This window comes from Bison bison, unplaced genomic scaffold, assembly GCF_000754665.1.
Source record: "Bison bison bison isolate TAMUID 2011002044 unplaced genomic scaffold, Bison_UMD1.0 scf7180017864177, whole genome shotgun sequence".
NCBI lineage: Eukaryota > Metazoa > Chordata > Mammalia > Artiodactyla > Bovidae > Bison > Bison bison.
The window spans coordinates 2,048,990-2,069,301 of NW_011494749.1; the positions used below are offsets into that span (position 1 = coordinate 2,048,990).

Sequence of the window (20,312 nt, forward strand, 5' to 3'; positions counted from 1 at the left end):
AGCTGAGCGACTATCTCCTGAGGAGAAAGTAATAAGGGATGAAACTTCCAGCACTGACAACTGTGAACATACATCAATCTCCACTGAATTTTATCTCTTCCCAGTTTATCTCAGCAGTAGTCTCTACTCCATCTAACACTAACAGCTCTTCATCTGCCTTTAACATCCCTTCTCAAACTCCCAGGAAACCTGCCACAATTACCACTACCCCTCCCCCACCAATATCATCTTCCTCTCTGCTGCCTTTCTGGTCTCAACATATTTTTCTGCTCAAGTCTATAACATCTTAAAAAATTAAAATTAAAACTGGCCTTTGATTTAGCATCCTTCTAGTAAGTACCATCTTCCCTTCTCAGGCAAATTTTTTTGAAAAGAGTAGCTGGCTATAGCTGCAGCTCTTGATTCCACAATTCTCTTCAATTCTTGTTTCTCAAACAGTGCAATTAGATTTGTAATACTATCACTCTATTAAAATTTCTTTTGGAGAGGTTTTCTAACATTCTCAGAAATATCAAATCCAATGGTCACCTCTCAGTCCTTGTTTTACTTGACCTCTTTGTAGCAGCTGGCAACATGAATCACTCTTTCTTTGCTATGCTGAAAATACCGGAGCTCCCCCAAAAAATACCCTGAGCTACTTTCTTTTTTACATCCTCTTTCTATGACTTCAACATAGAAATGTTCATCCATAAGCTGAACATTCCCAAGTTTTTATTGCTAGCCAAGACTAGCATGAACACTATCAATATATATCTATCTATATACCACGTGTCGGAGAATGCAATGGCACCCCACTCCAGTACTTTTGCCTAGAAAATCCCGTGGATAGAGGAACCTGGTGGGCTGCAGTCCATGGGGTCGCTAGAGTCGGACAGGACTGAGCGATTTCACTTTCACTTTCATGCATTGGAGAAGGAAATGGCAACCCACTCCAGTGTTCTTGCCTGGAGAATCCCAGGGACAGGGGAGCCTGGTGGGCTGCCGTCTACGGGGTCGCACAGAGTCGGACACGACTGAAGCGCCTTAGCAGCAGCATACACCATGTGTACCTCAAATTCAACATTCAGAAACTGAATTCATAATCTTCCTTCCAAATCTGCTCCTCACATTCTAGTTAACTATCTAATCACTTACTAAAGATCTAGGAGTTACGTAAGACTCTCTGATTAATCATTTGCATTGACATATTACAGTCGAGATAAGGTGATGAATCTTCTTTTTCTGTTGCCAAATGGGGATAATTATGCCTATGTCTGTTAGGGGAAGCACACTGACTGAAAATGCCCACCCTGGCCAGGCACACCATTTGCATGAGTTGTTTTACCACAGGTGGTCTTGGTAAGAAACACGGAACTAATAAGCCACCACCAACAGGGAGAGTTCAGGAAAGGTTAAAAAGTGACACCGCACGTCCAACTACCTCCCAGAATCCTTCTCTGCGGCATCCATCTTGGCTGAACAAGGCACGCACCACCAGGAAGGACTCAGAGTCAAATGACTGGCTAAAGACAACCCGGAACTAATCCCATCACCATAAAACCCAAGACTGTGAGCCATGTGGTAGAGCAGTTCTTCTGGGTTCCCTTACACTACTGTTCTCGGCTAGAGTGCCCTTTCCCAATAAAATCTCTTGCTTTGTCAGCATGTGGCTCTCCTCAGACAATTCATTTCTGAATGTTAGAAAAGAGCCCACTTTCGGGCCCTGGAAGGGCTCCCCCTTCTTGCAACATGTCCATCTACTCTACCAAGAAGTCAGTGAGACATATGAAATGATGTGTTTGATTGTTCGATTATGTGAAATAATTTAAAATTCCTTCTGGGTGGCTGGAAGAAGAGAAAGGGCACACGACATCTGCTCCAAGCTCAGAGCAACAAGGTCCTGATAACTGTTTATTTCAACCTCTGAAAATTCCCAAAGTCTGGAAGTTGAAGTTTCCATTGAACTGGGGTTGGCAATAAATTTCAGAGTTTAAATTAAATTCTTCAAGACTTTGCTGACTAATGACCAGAGAAGGCTTAGCATGAAGCCAAATCAACTATAATGGTGTAAATCATTTCTGTAATGATAAGAGGGTTCATTTTACTAGGATGAGTGCCTATCTGCTATATTCAGCATACAATGTGAAGTCTACGGGAAACAGATGATTCTGTTTGTGCTCTAAGTAAATTTGTTATGCAGTTGAAAGACACTAAATTCACACAAACACTATGATACAAAAGCCAGTAAGTACAATTAGTGGCATTACACAAAAATTCCCAATTTAAAATATACTTTCAGAATTTCTTGGGAATAAAGAAAAAGGAAATGGAAAATAAACTCTAGTCATATGTAACCCCAAAGAGAAACTATAGTTTTATATTCCCAATCTTAATGTCATTGATAAAATACATTTAATACATTATTTCAAAGAAAATGGTGTGAAAAGCAAAATTCTCCCTACTTTACAACACACTTAAATTACCTTTACTTGGGACTGATTTTTTCACCGAGGCTACATGATCTTCAGAGATGGCAAGACGCCTCAAAACATCAGCCAAAGCTGCCTTTAGCACTGTGATTTCATCTTCTTGCTGTTGAACTCGTAACTCAAGGGCTGAGAGGCGATCCTGAACATCAGAAGTACTTGCAGCGGAAATACTATCATCTATAAAAATAAGAAAATACAGAATATTTGTTAAAGTAAACTGCTTATGAAACAATTTAATGACATATAAGAAAATGTATACCAGATAATTCTTATAAAAGATGAGAAAAACTGAAAATCATTTTTACACAGATTAACTTCTGTAAAGATTTTCATAGCTACTTGAACTAATTTAAATCAAAAAAGCTAACATAGCTGACGTGTAATTAAAACTATGAAAATTTTCTCATGGTCAAGTTTTTTGTTTATGATACCATCGACCTTAATAACTTTTCCACCAAAATGTTCCCTAAATATACCACTTTGTAGACATCTGGAAACTTGCATAACTGCAAACTATTCAAAGCATCCTTCTTACTTATTATATCATTATCATAATTATCTATGAAAATAAGGAGTTCAAATCACTTCAGTTTTGATTTTTGTATCAAACTGGGAACCTCTCACCTTCAGCATCAATGACCAGAAAGCATTCTTTACTTCTGTCTTTATTATTATACTCCCAACCTCCTCCCCCAAGCACTGCTACATAATTAGTAACATACTTTTTGCTGCTCTTTCCAATGCCTCAAAGTCTCTTAAAAAAAAAAAAAAGGTATAGTTTCTATAAAGCACATAGCTAGTATCTCCCTTAGGTATGTAACAACAACAACAACAAAAATAATGTTCAGGTGTAATACAACAATTACAAACTACTTCCAGAGCTGTGTACCTTTAGAGTACACTACTTGTTGGTTCAATCTGAATCCAAATGTATAAAAGATCAATTGCTAATGGCTAATTCACTATAACCAGAAAAATTCATGGAAGAAATGAGGTTCTCACAGCTGACCGGTTTGACCTGGGTGATATATACTGGGTGGGCCACTCTCTAGTTGCAGCACATGCTAAGTCACAGTGTGCCATTTTTCTCATACTGAGATAATGTGCCAGACATCTTAGGCAGACAATTTAACTCAAAGTCTGAGTTAAAAACAGCAACAACGGGGGCTTCCCTGGTGGCTCAGTGACAAAGAATCCACCTACCAGTGTAGGAGACACTGGTTCAAGTCCTGATCCAGGAAGACCCCACATGCCGTGGAGGAACTAAGCCTTTGTGCCACAACTACTGAGCCTGTGGTCTAGAGCCCATGAGCCACAACTACTGAAGTCCGTGTGCCCTACAGCCTGTGCTCTGCAACAAGAGAAGCCACCACAATGAGAAGCCTGCACACAACCAGAGAACAGCCCTCACTCGCCACAACTAGAGAAAAGCCCGTGCAGCAACAAAGACCCAGCCCAGCCATATATTAACTAAAAAAACAGCAACAACAACAAAACCGTCAGCATTTAAAAACCAAAGTTATCACCATTTATTACAGAGTAGCAAACACACTCATTTAAGATCGTATGTGCCTACAGACATCTCAGGCATACATATGTACTCTCTTCTGTCTTTAGAGGTATTTCAATGACAATCTTTGAGAAGTACTGCAATGAAAGGAAAAGTTGGGTTTTATCTTCAATTTAGACTTTGAATTCTAGTTCCATAATTAATAAGTTGTGTAATCTTAGGCAAGTTATTTTATCTCTTTGAGTCTCAGTTTGTCTTTAAATGATTGTTTTGCGGAAGGTATCCAGGACGTGTCTGACATTCAATAAATGTTTAACATACAACAGCAAAGTGCAAAAGGTAAAATTTGAGAGCTTTAGGCCCATGTATTACATAAAAGGCAGATCTGTCAAACTGTGAGAGGCTTAAGGAAAGAAAAATTCAGCTTCTCATTTTAGAAATGTTTATATTTGAAGTCTTTTTCATTTCCAGAGTGGTCTAGATGAATTCTAGGCTTCCCAGGTGCTCAGTGGTAAAGACCCCGCCTGCTAATACAGGAGACATGGGTTTGATCTCCGGGTCAGGAGGATTCCCCTGGAGTAGGAAATGGCAATCTACTCCAGTATTCTTGCCTGGAAAATTCCATGGACAGAGGAGTCTGGCGGGGTACAGTCCAAGGGGTTGCAAAGAGTCAGACATGACTGAGCATGCACGCTACACACTAGCTGTACTCTAACTGATCCATCCTCTATGTGTCACACCAGGGTTAGTGTTATATTAACATTCGGCTGTCTAGAACACTTTCCTATTTTCCTTCTTCTGGCAGGAGAAAAACAGCTTTTTTGCAGAACTCTACTGGTTTTGAGGTTCCATTAGGGCTGTGGATCTATGATGCCTCATTTTCTCCTCTAACACCCTGCACTACTACTAAGGTAATGTATATGAAGTGGCTTTTTTTGATGGTTAAAATATGTCTATTGGTAATTTCATAAGGTTCAAATACTACCATAGAAATGGTTATGGGTATGGGTTAGGCCAAAAGGAGTCCTCCCAAATTTGAAAGAGAGAGAGAGCGGAGAGAGGGAGGGAGACGAGGAGGTATAGCCCATCGTTCTTGGTTTGTCAACTGTAAGGACATACAGATCTAGGGCTGTCTATGATAAAGAGTCTTGTCTGCCCTAAGTTCCAGTTCTAGTCTCTGAAGCCTGGACCATCAATTCTGAGAGTTACTCTAATATTTCTTTCAGCTACCTATCTAACCTAACAAAGTCTCTTTCAACAAGCCACCACCTATAAGCCAAAAGTCCTAATTAAGTCAGAAATGATACAGATACGCCTTTCTAAACTTTTCTCAAATTACAGAAGATGGGTTATGTATCAAAGTTATAATCACAGGTAAAATATTTATGTGCTTTTTATAAACACATAATCTTCTTAATTCTTTTGGGAAGGCAGCAAAGCCTAGTGGAACGATTATCAGACTATAATGCCAAAGGTATAGTCTTGGGTTTTAGTACTGACATGGTAACTAGGTTTTACTTTTGGTAAATTACTTAACTTTTATAGATTTTGATTAAAAAAAAATGACTAAGGTTTTTATTTTGTGAAACTTGGACAGTCACATGAATGGTGGTTCAGCTTGTAAAAATCCTACCACGACCTGCTAGATACTGTGATAAGACACAGGACAATTTTTCAAAGGGCATTACAAGCATAATGTTAACTATTAACAACGTCCTGGATTTATACAGGACCTTTCATATTTATTACCTCCTCTCCCTCCTCGGTCTATCTGTATTTTATACTTGAGGAAACAGCTTGAGAAATAGCTTGCCCAAGGTCACCAAACTAGTCTTGATATATGAGATTCAAACAGAGGACTTGACTCACAGTTTTAAGTGCACTTTACTTTCATGTTGCATTTTAATAATCACAGGAGGATCGAATAAATACGTTCTTTCACAAAGCCAAACAGGGTTTAAACTATGAAGTGATATAAACAGATTTCTGTTCTAAAAAGGTTATTCTGGCTGCCGTGAGAGAATGGACTGGAAAAGGATAAGGGTAAACATATGGAGACCAAGCATGAGGCTAATGCAGTAACCCGTGTGAAAGGTGAAGGTGGTCTAGGCTAGGGGTAAGGTGTTCATGCATCTCAATTTGCCCAGGACAAACATGTCTGCTATCTCAGTAAAAATATTATCATAACACTCCTTCTTTCTCTCTCAAGTTTCCCAGTTTGAATGATCAATTATAGGGTCACTCAAGACAAGGCAGCAGCAGCAACAGAGATACAAAGCTGCATAGAATTGATCTCTGTGGTTCCTTATAGTCCTCAAATCCTGTAACATCTTCCTAATATTTTGCCCTTTTTCACCTTTTTAAGAGCAATAAAAGCTGTGGTTGAACTGTGCATAAATTCTGGTGTTACAATGCCTGAATAAATTTGTTTATGACTTACCAGCTCTGACTGGCTTCTTCATGCAATTTTTTCATGATAGTACTTATTTCTAGTTTGAGATTATTAAATGAAATAATGTACAGCACTGCCGTACACCAAGGGTTCAATAAGTTTCTATTCTGTATGGGCATGTTCTTTACTACACTGTTTTTATTATTGCTACAAAGCTGGAATGATCTAAAATCCCTGGATGGGGTTAATAAGCTATGATAATATATTCACATCATAGAAAGCCATGCAATTAAAAATAGTAAAACAGGTGGACTTCTCTAGTAGCGCAGTGGATAAGAATCCATCTGCCAATGCAGGGGACACAGGTTCGATCCCCGATCCAGGAAGATTCCACATGCCACAGAGCAACGAAGCCCATGTGCCGCAACTGCTGAGCCCACACGCTGCAATTACTGAAGATCACGCACCTAGAGCCTGTGCTCCGCAACAAGAGAAGCCCCTGCAATGAGAAGCCTGTGCACTGCAACAAGGAGAAGCCCCTGCTTGCTGCAACCAGAGAAAGCCCGCATACAGCAACAAAGACAGTGCATCCAAAAATAAATAAAATGATTTTTCAAATAAATAAATAAATAACATAAAAATAATAAGACAGGATATAAACTAGAAATTTGAAAGCCCCACAAGACAACTCAAGTGGAGTAAACAAATCGGGGAATAACATGTACTGAATAATTTATTGAAACACACACACATGCAGCAAAACATACTTCTAAAAAGTAAACAAAAAACTTCATATCTACATATGTATATAATGCACAACAGGAAAAATCTAGACACATACACATCAAACTGGTAATTAGGTTACTTCCGACTAGGAGAATGAGGTACGGACAGGATAAAGGGAAATTTTTGCTTTTTAGTATTTCTACATTATTTGAATTTCACAGTAACAATGTTATTTAAACTTATATTTAAGCTAAAATATGCTGCTTCTGAAGTTTGATTTTTTAAAGCAAGTTTCCTCTAGGCACAGTATTCCAATTTATAAAGAAACATATTAGAGCATAAGGCAATGAACTTAAATTTGCGCTCACTGATTACAAAAGCTAGAAATGAGACTATCTTAAAGATCAACCATCCCTCTTGCCATTTTATAGATAAGTAACGGACACAACTGAGTGACTGAGCACGCTCGTGCACATGTGCGCACACACACACACAGACTATGAAATTAGGAGAGTTACTCCTGGGCACACGGCAAACTGGGGTTAGAGCTTCTTCCTCAGATGACTCCAAAAAACCCATCACTCTTCCTCTTTACATTTTCAGAAGTTTGTTCTTATTTTTTCTTTCAATCTCTAATGTACCACATGCGAATTCACAATGAAATTTTAAAGAATACATCTGTTCAGTAAACAGAATATATCCATTTTCAGAGGCATATTCCACTCACCCTTCTTAATCCAAGTACACTAATTCCTTTTCCTTCAGTAGTCTCCCATTTCTTTGCTCCTTTCGAAGTATTAATAGTTTCTAGCCTTGACGGTTAAAATATGAACTACAAATAAATTCCCAAGGGTTCATAAACTCATTAAGGAAAGAAAGAAAAGAGAAAGAAGGTCCATAAGCCTCTTTTCCATCAGTCTAATGTATTTATTGGCATAAGTTAGTCTTTTTTATTAGAAGTGCGAGGTAAGTGTTAATATCCAATATTTCAGTTTTAAAACTACAATGGTTAACTGCTTATTATGCTTTTACTACAGTGAATCATAGTTAACCTGTCTTCTGAATTGTCAAGAAATACGTGTTACCTTTGCCAAGACAAATATATGGTATTCTATTCTAAGTATCTAAAAGTTGGCAAGCCAGCCTCATACCAGAACCAGGCATGCCTATACATTCTAGCATCTTTTGAATGTTAATGATTTTATGTAAATCTTTCTAAAATGGTACACTCAACTTTCCTGTTTTCCTAATAAGGGCATATACTTATAATGTAGCCATTTCTAGATGACTCAGTTTTCACTTAAAATATTACTTTGTGCTGCAAGCACTGTGATAAAACAATGCCCTAGAAGCTATTATGTTTCTAATTAAATAATTTAAAGTACTACATTTTCAAACTTGTAATCTTTCTTCATACCTTTTCTGCTTCTTTCTTTGCACTTAGTGTTACCTATAATGTATATATAAGCACATACATTATATATATATGATGCTTACAACTGTAACATAGAGGAAGAAAATGGACACAGCTTCAGACCTAATGTTTGTATCACTGGAGTCCCACAGGAAAAGGAGAAAAAGATTCTAGATTAAAAAAACAAAAAACAAAAAACACGTGAAGAAATAATGGCGGAACTTCCCAAGTTAAATGAAAATTCACAAATTCATTAAAATTCAGTATATTGAAGTCCCTCTCCTCGCCACACATGAAAATCAAATCCAAGCAGGTTAAAGAATTAAAGGCACAAATCATAAAAACCTTTAGAAAAATAATAGAGAATATCTTCATATCCTGCAAGTAGAAAGGAGCTTCCTAAAGAAGACAGAGTAAGCGCTATCCATTAAAGTACATACTGAAACTACATTAGCTTTCAGAATGCATGTTCACTAAAAGACACAATAAAGAGAAAAAGCTATTCACAAATGAGGAAAAGATAGTTCTAACATTTATAAGTGATAAAGGATTAGGATCCTGAAGAAAGAATTCCTACAAATTGATAAGACAAATAATCCTATAGAAAAACTGTTTGCAAAACCCTTGACTAAATACCTCATGGTAAAGGAAACATAAATGGCCAATGGATGCATGAAATGAGGCTCAAGGACCTCATTTATAATCTTGAAAAGGAAAATTAAAACCATGTGAATTACTATTTTATGCTCACCAAACGGGCAAAAAATTTAAAGCATGACAATATGAAGTATATCAAGTATTCCCTAGGATAAAGAGCAATATGAATTCTCATATATTACCGGTAGGCAGTGAACTGTTTCAAGACTTTGAGCTAAAAAACAAACAACAACAACAAAATACAACTTTGGCCTCATCCGGTAAAATTGAAGATGCACACATCCCATGACCCAGCAATCAGACTCCTGGTGTATAGACCCTGACCTACAGCAGGGTTGGCAATCTTCTTCTGTGAGGGCCAGATACTATAAATATTCTAGGCTTTCAGACCACATAATCTCTATAATAACTACTCAAACCTACCTTTGTAACACAAAAACAGCCATAAATACGTAAATGATTGGGTGTGGCTATGTTCCAATAAAACTTTTCTTTTCTTTTTTTTTTAACTAAAACAGGTGGCCTGCCAGGCCAATCTCTGCTTGTGCATACGCACACCAATAGAAATGTTCAATAATGTCCACAACAGAAACAAACTGGAAACAATCATTAGCTGTAAAATGTATAAACAAACTGTGATACAACATCCAACAGAATACTAGTAAGTGGTAAAAATAAACTATGGCTACATGAAACATCATGTATAAATCTTAGGAAGTTCAAAAAATACAAAAGTGATATATTGTTTAGAATAAACCCATAAAGCAAGGGAATGATATATACAAAGTTTATGACAATAGTTACTTCTGATCGTGTAGAGCAGGGGATAGTAAGGAAGGTGTCCACAGATAATAGAATATCTGTGTCATAAAGACAATTAAAACATATTGTGTTATACTTTTTTGAGGTGGAGGTTAGTGACTTTTCTGAGAGAGGAAGGGGAATGTGCATAACTAGACTACATAATTAATTTACTCATTTTGTTTTAGAACAATGAAACCAGTTTTTCAAATTAAATCCCCAAACAGATAAAAATGGAGTTTCACTTCCAAAACCCTGAAGTTTTGTGTCATAAAAGCAACTAAACCTGTGGGTTTAATGATTGTTTTGAGGCCTAATGGAATGACCTAAGATTAGTTGTTACCTATGAATTTTGGGGGGGGAAAAAAGTCTGTTTCAAAAAGGTATATGATATGAGATACAATACCATCCAAAGAACAAATACTAAAAAAAAAAAAAAAATTAAAAACTATTTCTGATCTCCCCTTCCTACAACACTTAGGTTAAGACACGAATCAGACCTTAATGAGCAGAATGGTAGAGATGAAGATCAGAAGAGCTAATATGGTGAAAAACCATGAGAAATCATATTCCACCATGCACTGTTTATAGTTTAAAAAAAAAATAGTCAAGGCACTAGCCTAAATCACTACTAATGGTGAACTGATTAAATAAACGTCTGTACTAGGGTACCTCATGGAGCTCTTAAAAAGGATGTTATATATTTAAAACCACAAACTAGAAAGTTTAGTAGGTATAACAACATACTATAAAAGAGGGAAAAAATTGCAGGCAACATCTATAGTGTAGTTATATCCATATAGAACTGTACACCCACAAGCATACATACACATACAGTTGTATAGAGGCTGGAGGTATGTGTCTGGCAAGTGGGATTCTGCTTCCTTATATTCTTATTTTATATGAATTTTCTGTGAAATATTCTTCATGAACACAACATAAAACTATTTTCTCAGTAAAGAAAAGCAAAGCTAATTTAGGCTGTGATGTAAACCTAATTAGTAATGCACCCAAATTTTAAATACAAATTTGGTTAATGTGTAAATTTTTATGCATAGTAAATAAAAACATTTTTGTAGAAGTCTGTCCCATGATGTTTAAAAGAAATATTCTCAGGTTAATGAAAGACACAAAAATCAATATAATACATCCAAAGGAAAACTGGATGCCTTTAAATTTCATTTCTTCAAAAAACAAAATCACAACTGATTTGTCACATTAATAAATTCCCATCAGAAGGCATTTAGCAAAATAAATGGTTTTTTGTTCTAAAATGGAAATGGTTGTCTTCAAATATTGTCTTTTAAAGACAATATTTAAGTACTTTATCAAAAAGTTATGCACTATCAATTCTACAACAGCCACAATTTACTTTGGAAATAAACCATAAGAAAATACACTAATAAAAACAGAGCTCATATGAACATATATTTATGTAGGAATTAATGTTTCCTATTTATCTTAATATTTTACTGCTAGAAGTCAAATTTTTCCTCTCAAAGAAGTTTTAATTAAACAAGCCACTGTTAAAGTTTGGATATTTTATTTCTTTAGTAAATGACAATATTAATTACCTCCAGTTCAGTTCAGTTGCTCAGTCGTGTCCAGCTAGTAATAATATATGAAAATAAAGAGTATCTGTCTTCAACTGAGTAACACAAATAATATTGACTTATATTTTCTATTTTAAAGAACTCATTTGTTTTTCTTATAAGATATTCTTACTAAAAAATCCCCCTAGTAGTATAAATTATAAAAGGAATTGTGTTAAAATAAAAGAAAATATAAAACCATTTTTGCCATTGCACTCTGAGCATGAAGGCTAGTCCCAGGAAAGGACTTTACTTCCTTCTATCACTAGGATTCATTCACAATCAGATAATTCTGCTTTGGATGTTTTTTTGGTTAGACTTCATAGAAGCAAAAGTCAAGCTTAATTACACAATTCTCATTTCCTATTTTTAAGAGACATGCTTTTTTTTTTTTAAAAACTACTTTCCAATAAAAGCTCTTTTTATTTTTTCCCTCACAAACAATGTAATGACCACCTTTTGTGGGGATAGGGAAAACAAAGCCTATTCTGCCCTCACAACAGGAAAATATTTCCTTAAAGGGGGTACAATCTTAGTCATTTATAAAAGTAAGTAACCAAATATTTATGCTATTACTGACACATATATTTAAAGGAAGCTGGGGGGAGGGGGAAGGGGGAAAGGAAGGGGCCTAAATTCATTCCCACATCCTCAGATTTCTTTTGTCACAAGTAGTAAAGTTTGTGACACATGTCTCCCAGAAAAGGAAAGATACGTTACCAGTACAGAAGTTTGAAAGTGTAGAGGAAGCACATACTGAAGCGAGACTAGGCAGGCTGTCTTCCATTCTTGCCACCTACGTTACAAGCAATATAAACCAGTTCTGTCCACGTTTCCTGCTGCCTTCCCAGATAGTTCCAGAGCAAATCCCAGCTCTCTAAATCTCACGACATACTTTACATTCTGAGGAAATCCTCCCGGTCCAGATGGCCTACCACAAAGCACTTCTATGTTGGCACAAATAAAAACTTCTTAAGATAGTTCTTCTCTTGCCCCTTTGCTCTCTTATCTAAAGAAAAGTCTTCTACTTATTTATAGAGACAAAGAACTGAAGGAGAGCAAACAGCACGCAGGCAAAAGGAGGGTAAAGACACAGAAAACTAAGGCTGCTTTCGGGAGTGGCTAAATTCCAGGCACACGCAGAAACACATGAATTAATGAATCCATGAATATTCACTACAGTTATTTGGTTGTCCTCAGGCACTACTTCTCTGATCATCTTTCAGTTGGTTAAGAGTAATGAATACAAAACTCTGCCTTCTGAAACTGAAACATAAAACATTAGTTTCTATAATTAACAGAATTAAAGCCCTTCAAATGAGTGTTTTTCTCTACTAGGAAACAAACAATGTGTGTGCAAAGTGGCAAGCCACATTTCCTTTTGCCTTTGTTTAAAATAAAATGAAATCCACATGAACTGTAAAGAAACTGAAAGAATGGTCACTTCATTAATTTAAAAAGCTTAAGTGTTAAGACTAAGTTGGCTGATTTATTACAAGCATTTCACTAGAGTAAGATAATGAATACGATTAACAACGAGAACAGTCATTTTTCTTAATTCACTAATTTTCCAAATTATTTTAAAATAATACAATTGTATAAGTAACCTATAATAATTTACTTCTGGTCAGACATTCCAATTTTAAACTACATATGCTTACAAGTGTCTTTAGTCTCACAAAAGTATGTAAAAGCAGGTGAAAGTTAATGAATACAGTATGTATTTATTCTTTTGATAACTACTTTTAAAGCTAAAGAACAAATTCATGGAGCTAAGTGTCAAAACAAAACTACTGATGGATTATCTCTTCAATTTGTCGCTTTTAAACTTTTATTTATAATTGAGAGAAGCGAATTTAAACCAAGCCAAAGAAAAACAGAAATAACAGGACTACTATCAACACACACACAAAATACTGTAAAACAGATAAAACCTAAACTAAATGGAACATTAAGAGCTATGCTACAGAGATTGAGATAAGGATAAACTAAAAGCAAAGCTGATAATAGAGGAATGAAACAAAACGATCTAGATTAATATTTACAGAAGCCTTTACAGAAGAGCAGGAACCACGAGTGTTTCCTCAAGTGAGACTTGGGAAAATACTTCTCTATAGATTAATACCTGGTTTAGATTCATCAAGATACAGGAGGAGCTCCTTGGAAGATTAACAGGAATTAAGTGGGCTGGGAGGTGTGCAATGTGTTTGAAACAAAGGACATTTAGGCAGGACCATGTAGAGTGAATAAAAGCAGACCGAAGGGAAACAGAATGATACAAAGGAAATGCAGTGCCAGGCGCAGACTAGGACAGAGTTCAAATTCTTGCTATTGATTGGTAAGAAGCTGTGACGCAGACTGTACTTTACTATCTCTCTTCAGTCAACAGACAAAATAAGACTGCAGTTTTACAATTTAGGTCTTAACTACTCTTCTTTATAACAAATGTAGCCCTATTAACCGACTGCTCACAGACTCCTAAGATTATAGAACTGTCAAGAAGTTCTGCAACCTAGTGCTCTATAACCAATTCATAACCAAAAGGCTCCTCATACAGGACAGCACCTGGGGTTCTTTTCACCACCTCCCATTTGCAGACTGCTACTAATCTGTAGATTATATACCTTGGGCATTTCTTTCTTCTCAAATAAAAATCTGATTTCAGACCAGAAAGTATTTGGTTCCTAAATAGTTTAGTTTCTTTGCTTAGGCACCTCTTCCCTCTTTACTATTACAGTCAGTCTTTCTAAAAGGCCTATTCATACCTTCAAGTATCTGAGTACTATGAGGTACAGAAATTATTCAAGATGCTGAGGTGGGGAATTCCCTTTGGCCCAGTGGTTAGGACTCCAAGCTTTCATTGCCAAATGCCCTGTGTCTTGAGTAGCATCTCTTAAAGTCTGTCCTTTAATTTCTAGCAGGTAAAATTTTGCTAGTAAAATTGCTTTTAATTTGGGCTTCCCACATGGCTAAGTGGCAAAGAATTCACCTATAATGCAAGTGATGTGGGTTCGATCCCTGTGTTGGGAAGATAACCCACAGAAGGAAAGGGCAACCCATTCCAGTTCTGCCTGGGAAATCCTATGGACAGAGAAGCTTGGCGGGCTACAGTCCATGTGGTTGCAGAAGAGTCAGACCCAACTTAGCAACTAAACAACAACAACAGAGATACAATTTACACAGCTGTGCAAGTTAGTACTCATTTGTGTCTTAATTTGGGTAGCATTATTTCTTTAAACACAGAACAAATTTTTAGATTTCTATAAAATACTTATTCATTCTACATTTTACTGAGTGACTAATTTGTAAGGCACCATATTAAATCCCAGGAACACAAATTCAAATTCAGCTCTTTCCGCTTTGAAAAGTAAAGACTTTTAAAGGCAAAAATTAAAAACAGATACTATAATAAGAACCCAAATTAAGAAAAAAACATGAAAAAGATAGGAGTTTGCAAACTTCTGTTTGTAGGGAAGAAGGGAAAACAGATCAACCTCCCTGATTAGGGACATATAATTAAAATCATAAGCTTCTATTTCATAGCTATTAAGTAAACAAAAGCTGTAAATTCTGGCAACACCAAATATTGGCATCAGAACTTTTATACACTTTGGAGGGAAAATGTACATTAACAAACTACTTGGGAGAATAAGCTAGCCAGGTTTACTAAATTTGAAGTACGCTTACTCTACAAGCCAGCAATCCCACACTCAAAAATAGGCCAAGGTGTGGAATAGACATTTCTCTGAAGATATATAAATTGCTAATAAGTACATGAAATAATGTGGAGAAATTAAAACCCAGTGCACTGTAAATGGAAATAAAAAATCATTTAACTGCTGTGCAAAACACCCTGGTGATTCCTCAGAAAGTTAAACAGAGAACCAGCAATTCCACTTCTAAGGATATGTACCCAAATGAATTGAAAGCAGGGACTCAAACAGCTAATGTCAGTACTAATATTCATATCAGATTATTCACAATAGCCAAAAGGTGAAGCCACTGAAATGACTAGCCACAGACGAATGGATAAACAAAATGTGGTATATACAAATAATGGAATATTATTCAACATTAAAAAGGAATAAAACTGTGACACAAGCTACAGCATGGCATGTAATTATTATGCTAAGTAAAATAGTCAGACACAAAAGGACAAATAGCATATGATTGCATTTAAATGAGGTATACAGAGTAGCAAATTCAGAAAGACGGAAAACAGAACAGAGGTTACCAGGGCTGGGAAAAGAGGGGAATGTGGAGTTAGTATTTAATGAGTACAAAGTTCTGTTTAGAATGACAAAAATGTTCTGAAAATGGACAGTGATAATGGTTGACACTGTAAATTTTATACCTAAAAATGGTTAAAATAGTTAACTTTATGTTATGCATATTTTATCATACCAAAAAATATCACAATGTGATATCACTTCACATCTATTAGGATGGCTATAGTCGAAATGACAATTACTGTTGGTGAGAGCGTGGAGAAAACTGAACCCTCATACACTGGGCTGCTGGGAACGAAAATGGTGCAGCCACTTTGGAAAATAGTCTGGTAGTTCCTCAAAAAGTTAAACACAGAGTTACCACATGACCCAGCAATTCCCTCCTGGGTATATACACAAGAGAAATGAAAAGGTATCTCCACACAAAAACTTGCACACAAATGTTCATAGCAGCACTACTCATAACAGCCAAAAAGTAAACATAACCCAAACACCCACTGAATTATAAAGATATTCATTCACATGGTATAACCACGCAATGGAATATTATTCAGCCATGAAAAGAAATGAAGTACCGATATACGCTGTAACACAGATGAATCCTGAAAACATGCTAAGTTAAAAGAAGTCAGTCACATACTGTGTGATTCTATTTACATTAAACGTTCAGAACAGGCAAAGTGGACTAGTGGTTGCCTACAGACTATAGAAGGTGGGGGAAATGGGAGTGACTGCTGAAAACACAGAATCTTCTCTTAGGGTGATGAAAACGGTCTAGAATTCATTGTAGTGAAGGTTATACAACCTTGGGAGTATACTAAAAACCACTGCATTATATACTTTAAATGTATGGTATATGAATTATAGAGCAAAAAAGCTATTACCCAAACAACAACAAACCATTCAGTAAACAACAAAAACTTTCATTTCATAATTTAAATTGTAAATTCCCTTTAAAAGTATAAGTAGAGTTTCCATTTTCCCCAACTGACTTGACTAGAGCTTCCTGGGGCATTATTGAGAATGTGAAAAGCACATAGGAATCACCTAAATAAGAGTACAATGGGGCGGGGGTGGGGCGGGGGGCAGAGAAAGAAGCTGGAATTTTAAGAATAACTACAACTTTTTCATAACGTAGGTTACAGCCGGCGTTGCTTAAAAGACTATTATGTCTGTTTACTAAGCTATCCAAAGATTAAGAAAAATATAACGGCGTTTGTCAATAAACATGTTACTCATTGTATCTAGATGTGTTTAGTGAGGATGTTTTTCATATACTGAGAGAGATCTGGGCTAAGTAGGTCAAAATCTCTCACACAAAGTACTCTTGTAAAAGGGACAGATTTCTTGTAAGCAAGGAGAGGAAAGATGACTGGCTAGCGTAAAATTTTGCAATTTGTGACTGCTGACACTTAAGATCTTAAAAAACAGAAAAATGAAATGTTGAGATGATGAAACTTCAGCTCCTTTAAAGCACATCTTTACAAGTACAAATGGCTTCGCCTCTTTAGTCAGCAGGAGACTGAAAACTAAAATAAGTCTTACTGCTCTTACAGGCAAAATTTTTTAAAAATGACAGCAAATAGTGTTAGGACACAGGCAGTTATACCGGTGTACTTGTGAACTGCTACAAATATTCTGAAAAGCAATCTAGTAATTGCTACTTAAATAATTAAAATTACACATATGTACTCTGATGCAACAATGTCTGTAGTATGTATAAACAGACCTAAAGGTCTATAAAAATGAGATCAGGTGAATGAAATATAGTATCTAAATATGGAATATTACACACAATATATCAGTGTGGTATCACTATGCTATCAATGATCGGCAGATAAGTAGAAAAAGTCACCAATAAGATGATGCATATCCACTGTATAAACAGTGTATTTTATGTTCTGTTTTTTGGAAGGAAAAAAAAAATAACGAAATCCATTTATACAGAACAAGGGTCAGCTAACTTTTACTGTGAAGGACCAGAAAGTAAATACGTTAGGTTTTGCAGGTCAGAAGATCTCTATTCCAGTCATCACACACTGCTCTTGCAGAACAAGCAGCGATAGACAGTATCTCTACAAATGGAATATGTTCCAATAAAACTACATTTATGAACACTGAAATTACTACTAGAATTTCCTGTAACTTTCATGTGTTGTGAATTATTATTCTTTTGCTTTTTTTTAACCGTTTAAAGATATAAAACTTATTCCTGGCTAGGCTTCCCTGGTGGCTCAAACGGTAAAGAATCTGCTTGCAATGCTGAAGACCCAGGTTTGATCCCTGGGTTGGGAAGATCCTCTGGAGAAGGGAATGGCAACCACTCCAGTATTCTTGTCTGGAAAATTCCATGTATACAGAAGCCTGGAGGGCTACAATCCACGGGGTTGCAAAGAGTTAAACTGCAGATTCTGTGCAAGAGCCACAGTTTGTCAATTTCTGAGGTAGAATCAAACTAACTGAGCAAGTATATATTTATAATTTTAAAAAATATAGAGTACTTTTAAGAGCACCTCTTCTTAAAGGATGGTAATCAATTTTATTGACAAAGTAATTTTTACTAATAAGACTAAGAAACACCTTCATAATCAAAGTAGACGGCATACTGATTTTATGACTCTTTCTCCATGGCTACAGAGAGAGGAGAATAAGGAGAAAATAAGGTAACTTCAAATTTTTTTGAGCCCAAAGTAGAGAATTTGGCATTTCATGGTAGTTCTTCCTGCTTCAAATAATTAAATCCTTGCTTATTTAAAGGGAGTGTTCTCAAGCTGGCAGAAATGATGAAGTTCTACCATAAAGAACAGAAACACAGTATCTGAGGAAAAATACAAGACTACTCAGTCAACAGTTCTGTGACAGGATAAATATGTTCACATTTTCAGAAAAACTTTCCTAGGCTTCCCACAATAGAGCACATTTCTTAAAAAATCACCAACACACAGTATTCAAAGGATTTGGGATTGTGAATAAGGAAGTGACGACAGAAAAATTATTTTCCAAGCTTGTATCTCTTATGCTCAATGCTATATTAGGTCTGTGCTGTGCTTGGTCGCTCAGTCATGTCCGACTCTGCAACCCCATGGACAGTAGCCCACCAGGCTCCTCTGTCCATGGGGATTCTCCAGGCAACAATACTGGAGCAGGTTGCCACATCCTCCTCCAGGGGATCTTCCCAACTCAGGGATACCACCCAGGTCTCCTTGCAGGCGGATTCCTTACCATCTGAGCCACCAGAGAAGCCCATATTAACTCTATGGTGTCGCACAGAGTCGGACATGACTGAAGCGACTTAGCAGCAGCAGCAGCAGGATACTGAAGTGATGTAAGAGATAGTCCTTACCCCCAGGGAATTTTCAAAGATGCAAAAATCCTAAAGATAATATTAACAAACCAAATGCAATAATATATTAAAAGAATAATAAATCACAGTCAAGTTTAATTTATTGCAATCAATGAGATTTATCACATTAATAGAAAATAAGATCATGTTCAACAAACACATTTCATAAAATTTAACAACAATTCAAAACAAAAATGTAAAAATACTATGAATAGAAGGGAACATTCTTAATCTGATTAACTATGAATAGAAAAGAACATTCTTAATCTGATGAAAAGGCATTGTGGGAGATCATATTTTCTACGTTTCTCCCTAGTTAGACACACACATACATACATACATTTATGTATTAAAAGTATGTACATATGGCATCCCAGTGCTCATCTAACAATGTGACTGACAGATACTCCTTTAACCAAAAAGCAGGGTTTATATTTCCTCTTCTTGTATCTGGCCAGGGGCCTGTGACTGCTTAATCAGAGAATGAAAAAGTGATGCTTACATGACTTTTGAGATGAGGCTGTAAAAAAGATACAGCTTCTTCCTAGCCTTCTCTCTTTGGAAATGTTTGCCACCATGCAGTGGGGAAGCTCACACTAACCCACTGGGAGAGACCACATGAAAGAACTCAGGTGGGAGCCAAGGGCCAGCATAAACAACCGGATATACAAGTAGATTGGCCTTCAGATGATTCCTTCCCACTACTTTGTATCTTGCAGCCAAGGCATGAGACAATACAGAGTGGAGACAGCTTTCCATGGTAAGCCCTAATTCTAAATTCCTAATCCAAATCCATGTTTGAAATAAATGTCTGCTTTATGCCTCTATGTTTTTAATTGGTTATGTAGCCATAGTAACCAGTTCAGTTCAGTTGCTCAGTTGTGTCCGACTCTGAGACCCCATTGACAGCAGCATGCCAGGCCCCCCTGTCCATCACCAACTCCCAGAGTTTACTCAAACTCATGTCCTTTGAGTCAGTGATGCCATCCAACCATCTCATCCTCTGTCATCCCCTTCTCTTCCTGCCTTTAATCTTTCCCAGCATCAGGGTCTTTCCTAATGAGTCAGTTCTTCGCATCAGGAGGCCAAAGTACTGGAGTTTCAGCTTCAGCATCAGTCCTTCCAATGAACACCCAGGACTGATTTCCTTTAGGATGGATCTCCTTGCAGTCCAAGGGAC

At 36.6% G+C, this 20,312-nt stretch overlaps 1 protein-coding gene across 4 annotated transcripts in view; it reads right to left on the bottom strand.

Moving 5' to 3' along the window:
- Positions 1–20,312, bottom strand: part of EML4 (echinoderm microtubule associated protein like 4) — a 155,463-nt gene that overhangs the window by 88,775 nt on the left and 46,376 nt on the right. For 2 of the 4 annotated variants that reach the window (XM_010842317.1, XM_010842315.1), the window contains exons 1-2: positions 12,281–13,155; positions 2,463–2,645 (exon numbers count right to left, since the gene is read on the bottom strand). In XM_010842317.1, the coding sequence (XP_010840619.1) occupies positions 2,463–2,645; positions 12,281–12,347 (250 nt within the window). In that variant the 5' untranslated portion in view covers positions 12,348–13,155. Of the gene's footprint in view, positions 1–2,462; positions 2,646–12,280; positions 13,157–20,312 lie in introns of those variants that run through there. The other 2 variants (XM_010842314.1, XM_010842316.1) reach the window with 2 other exon arrangements.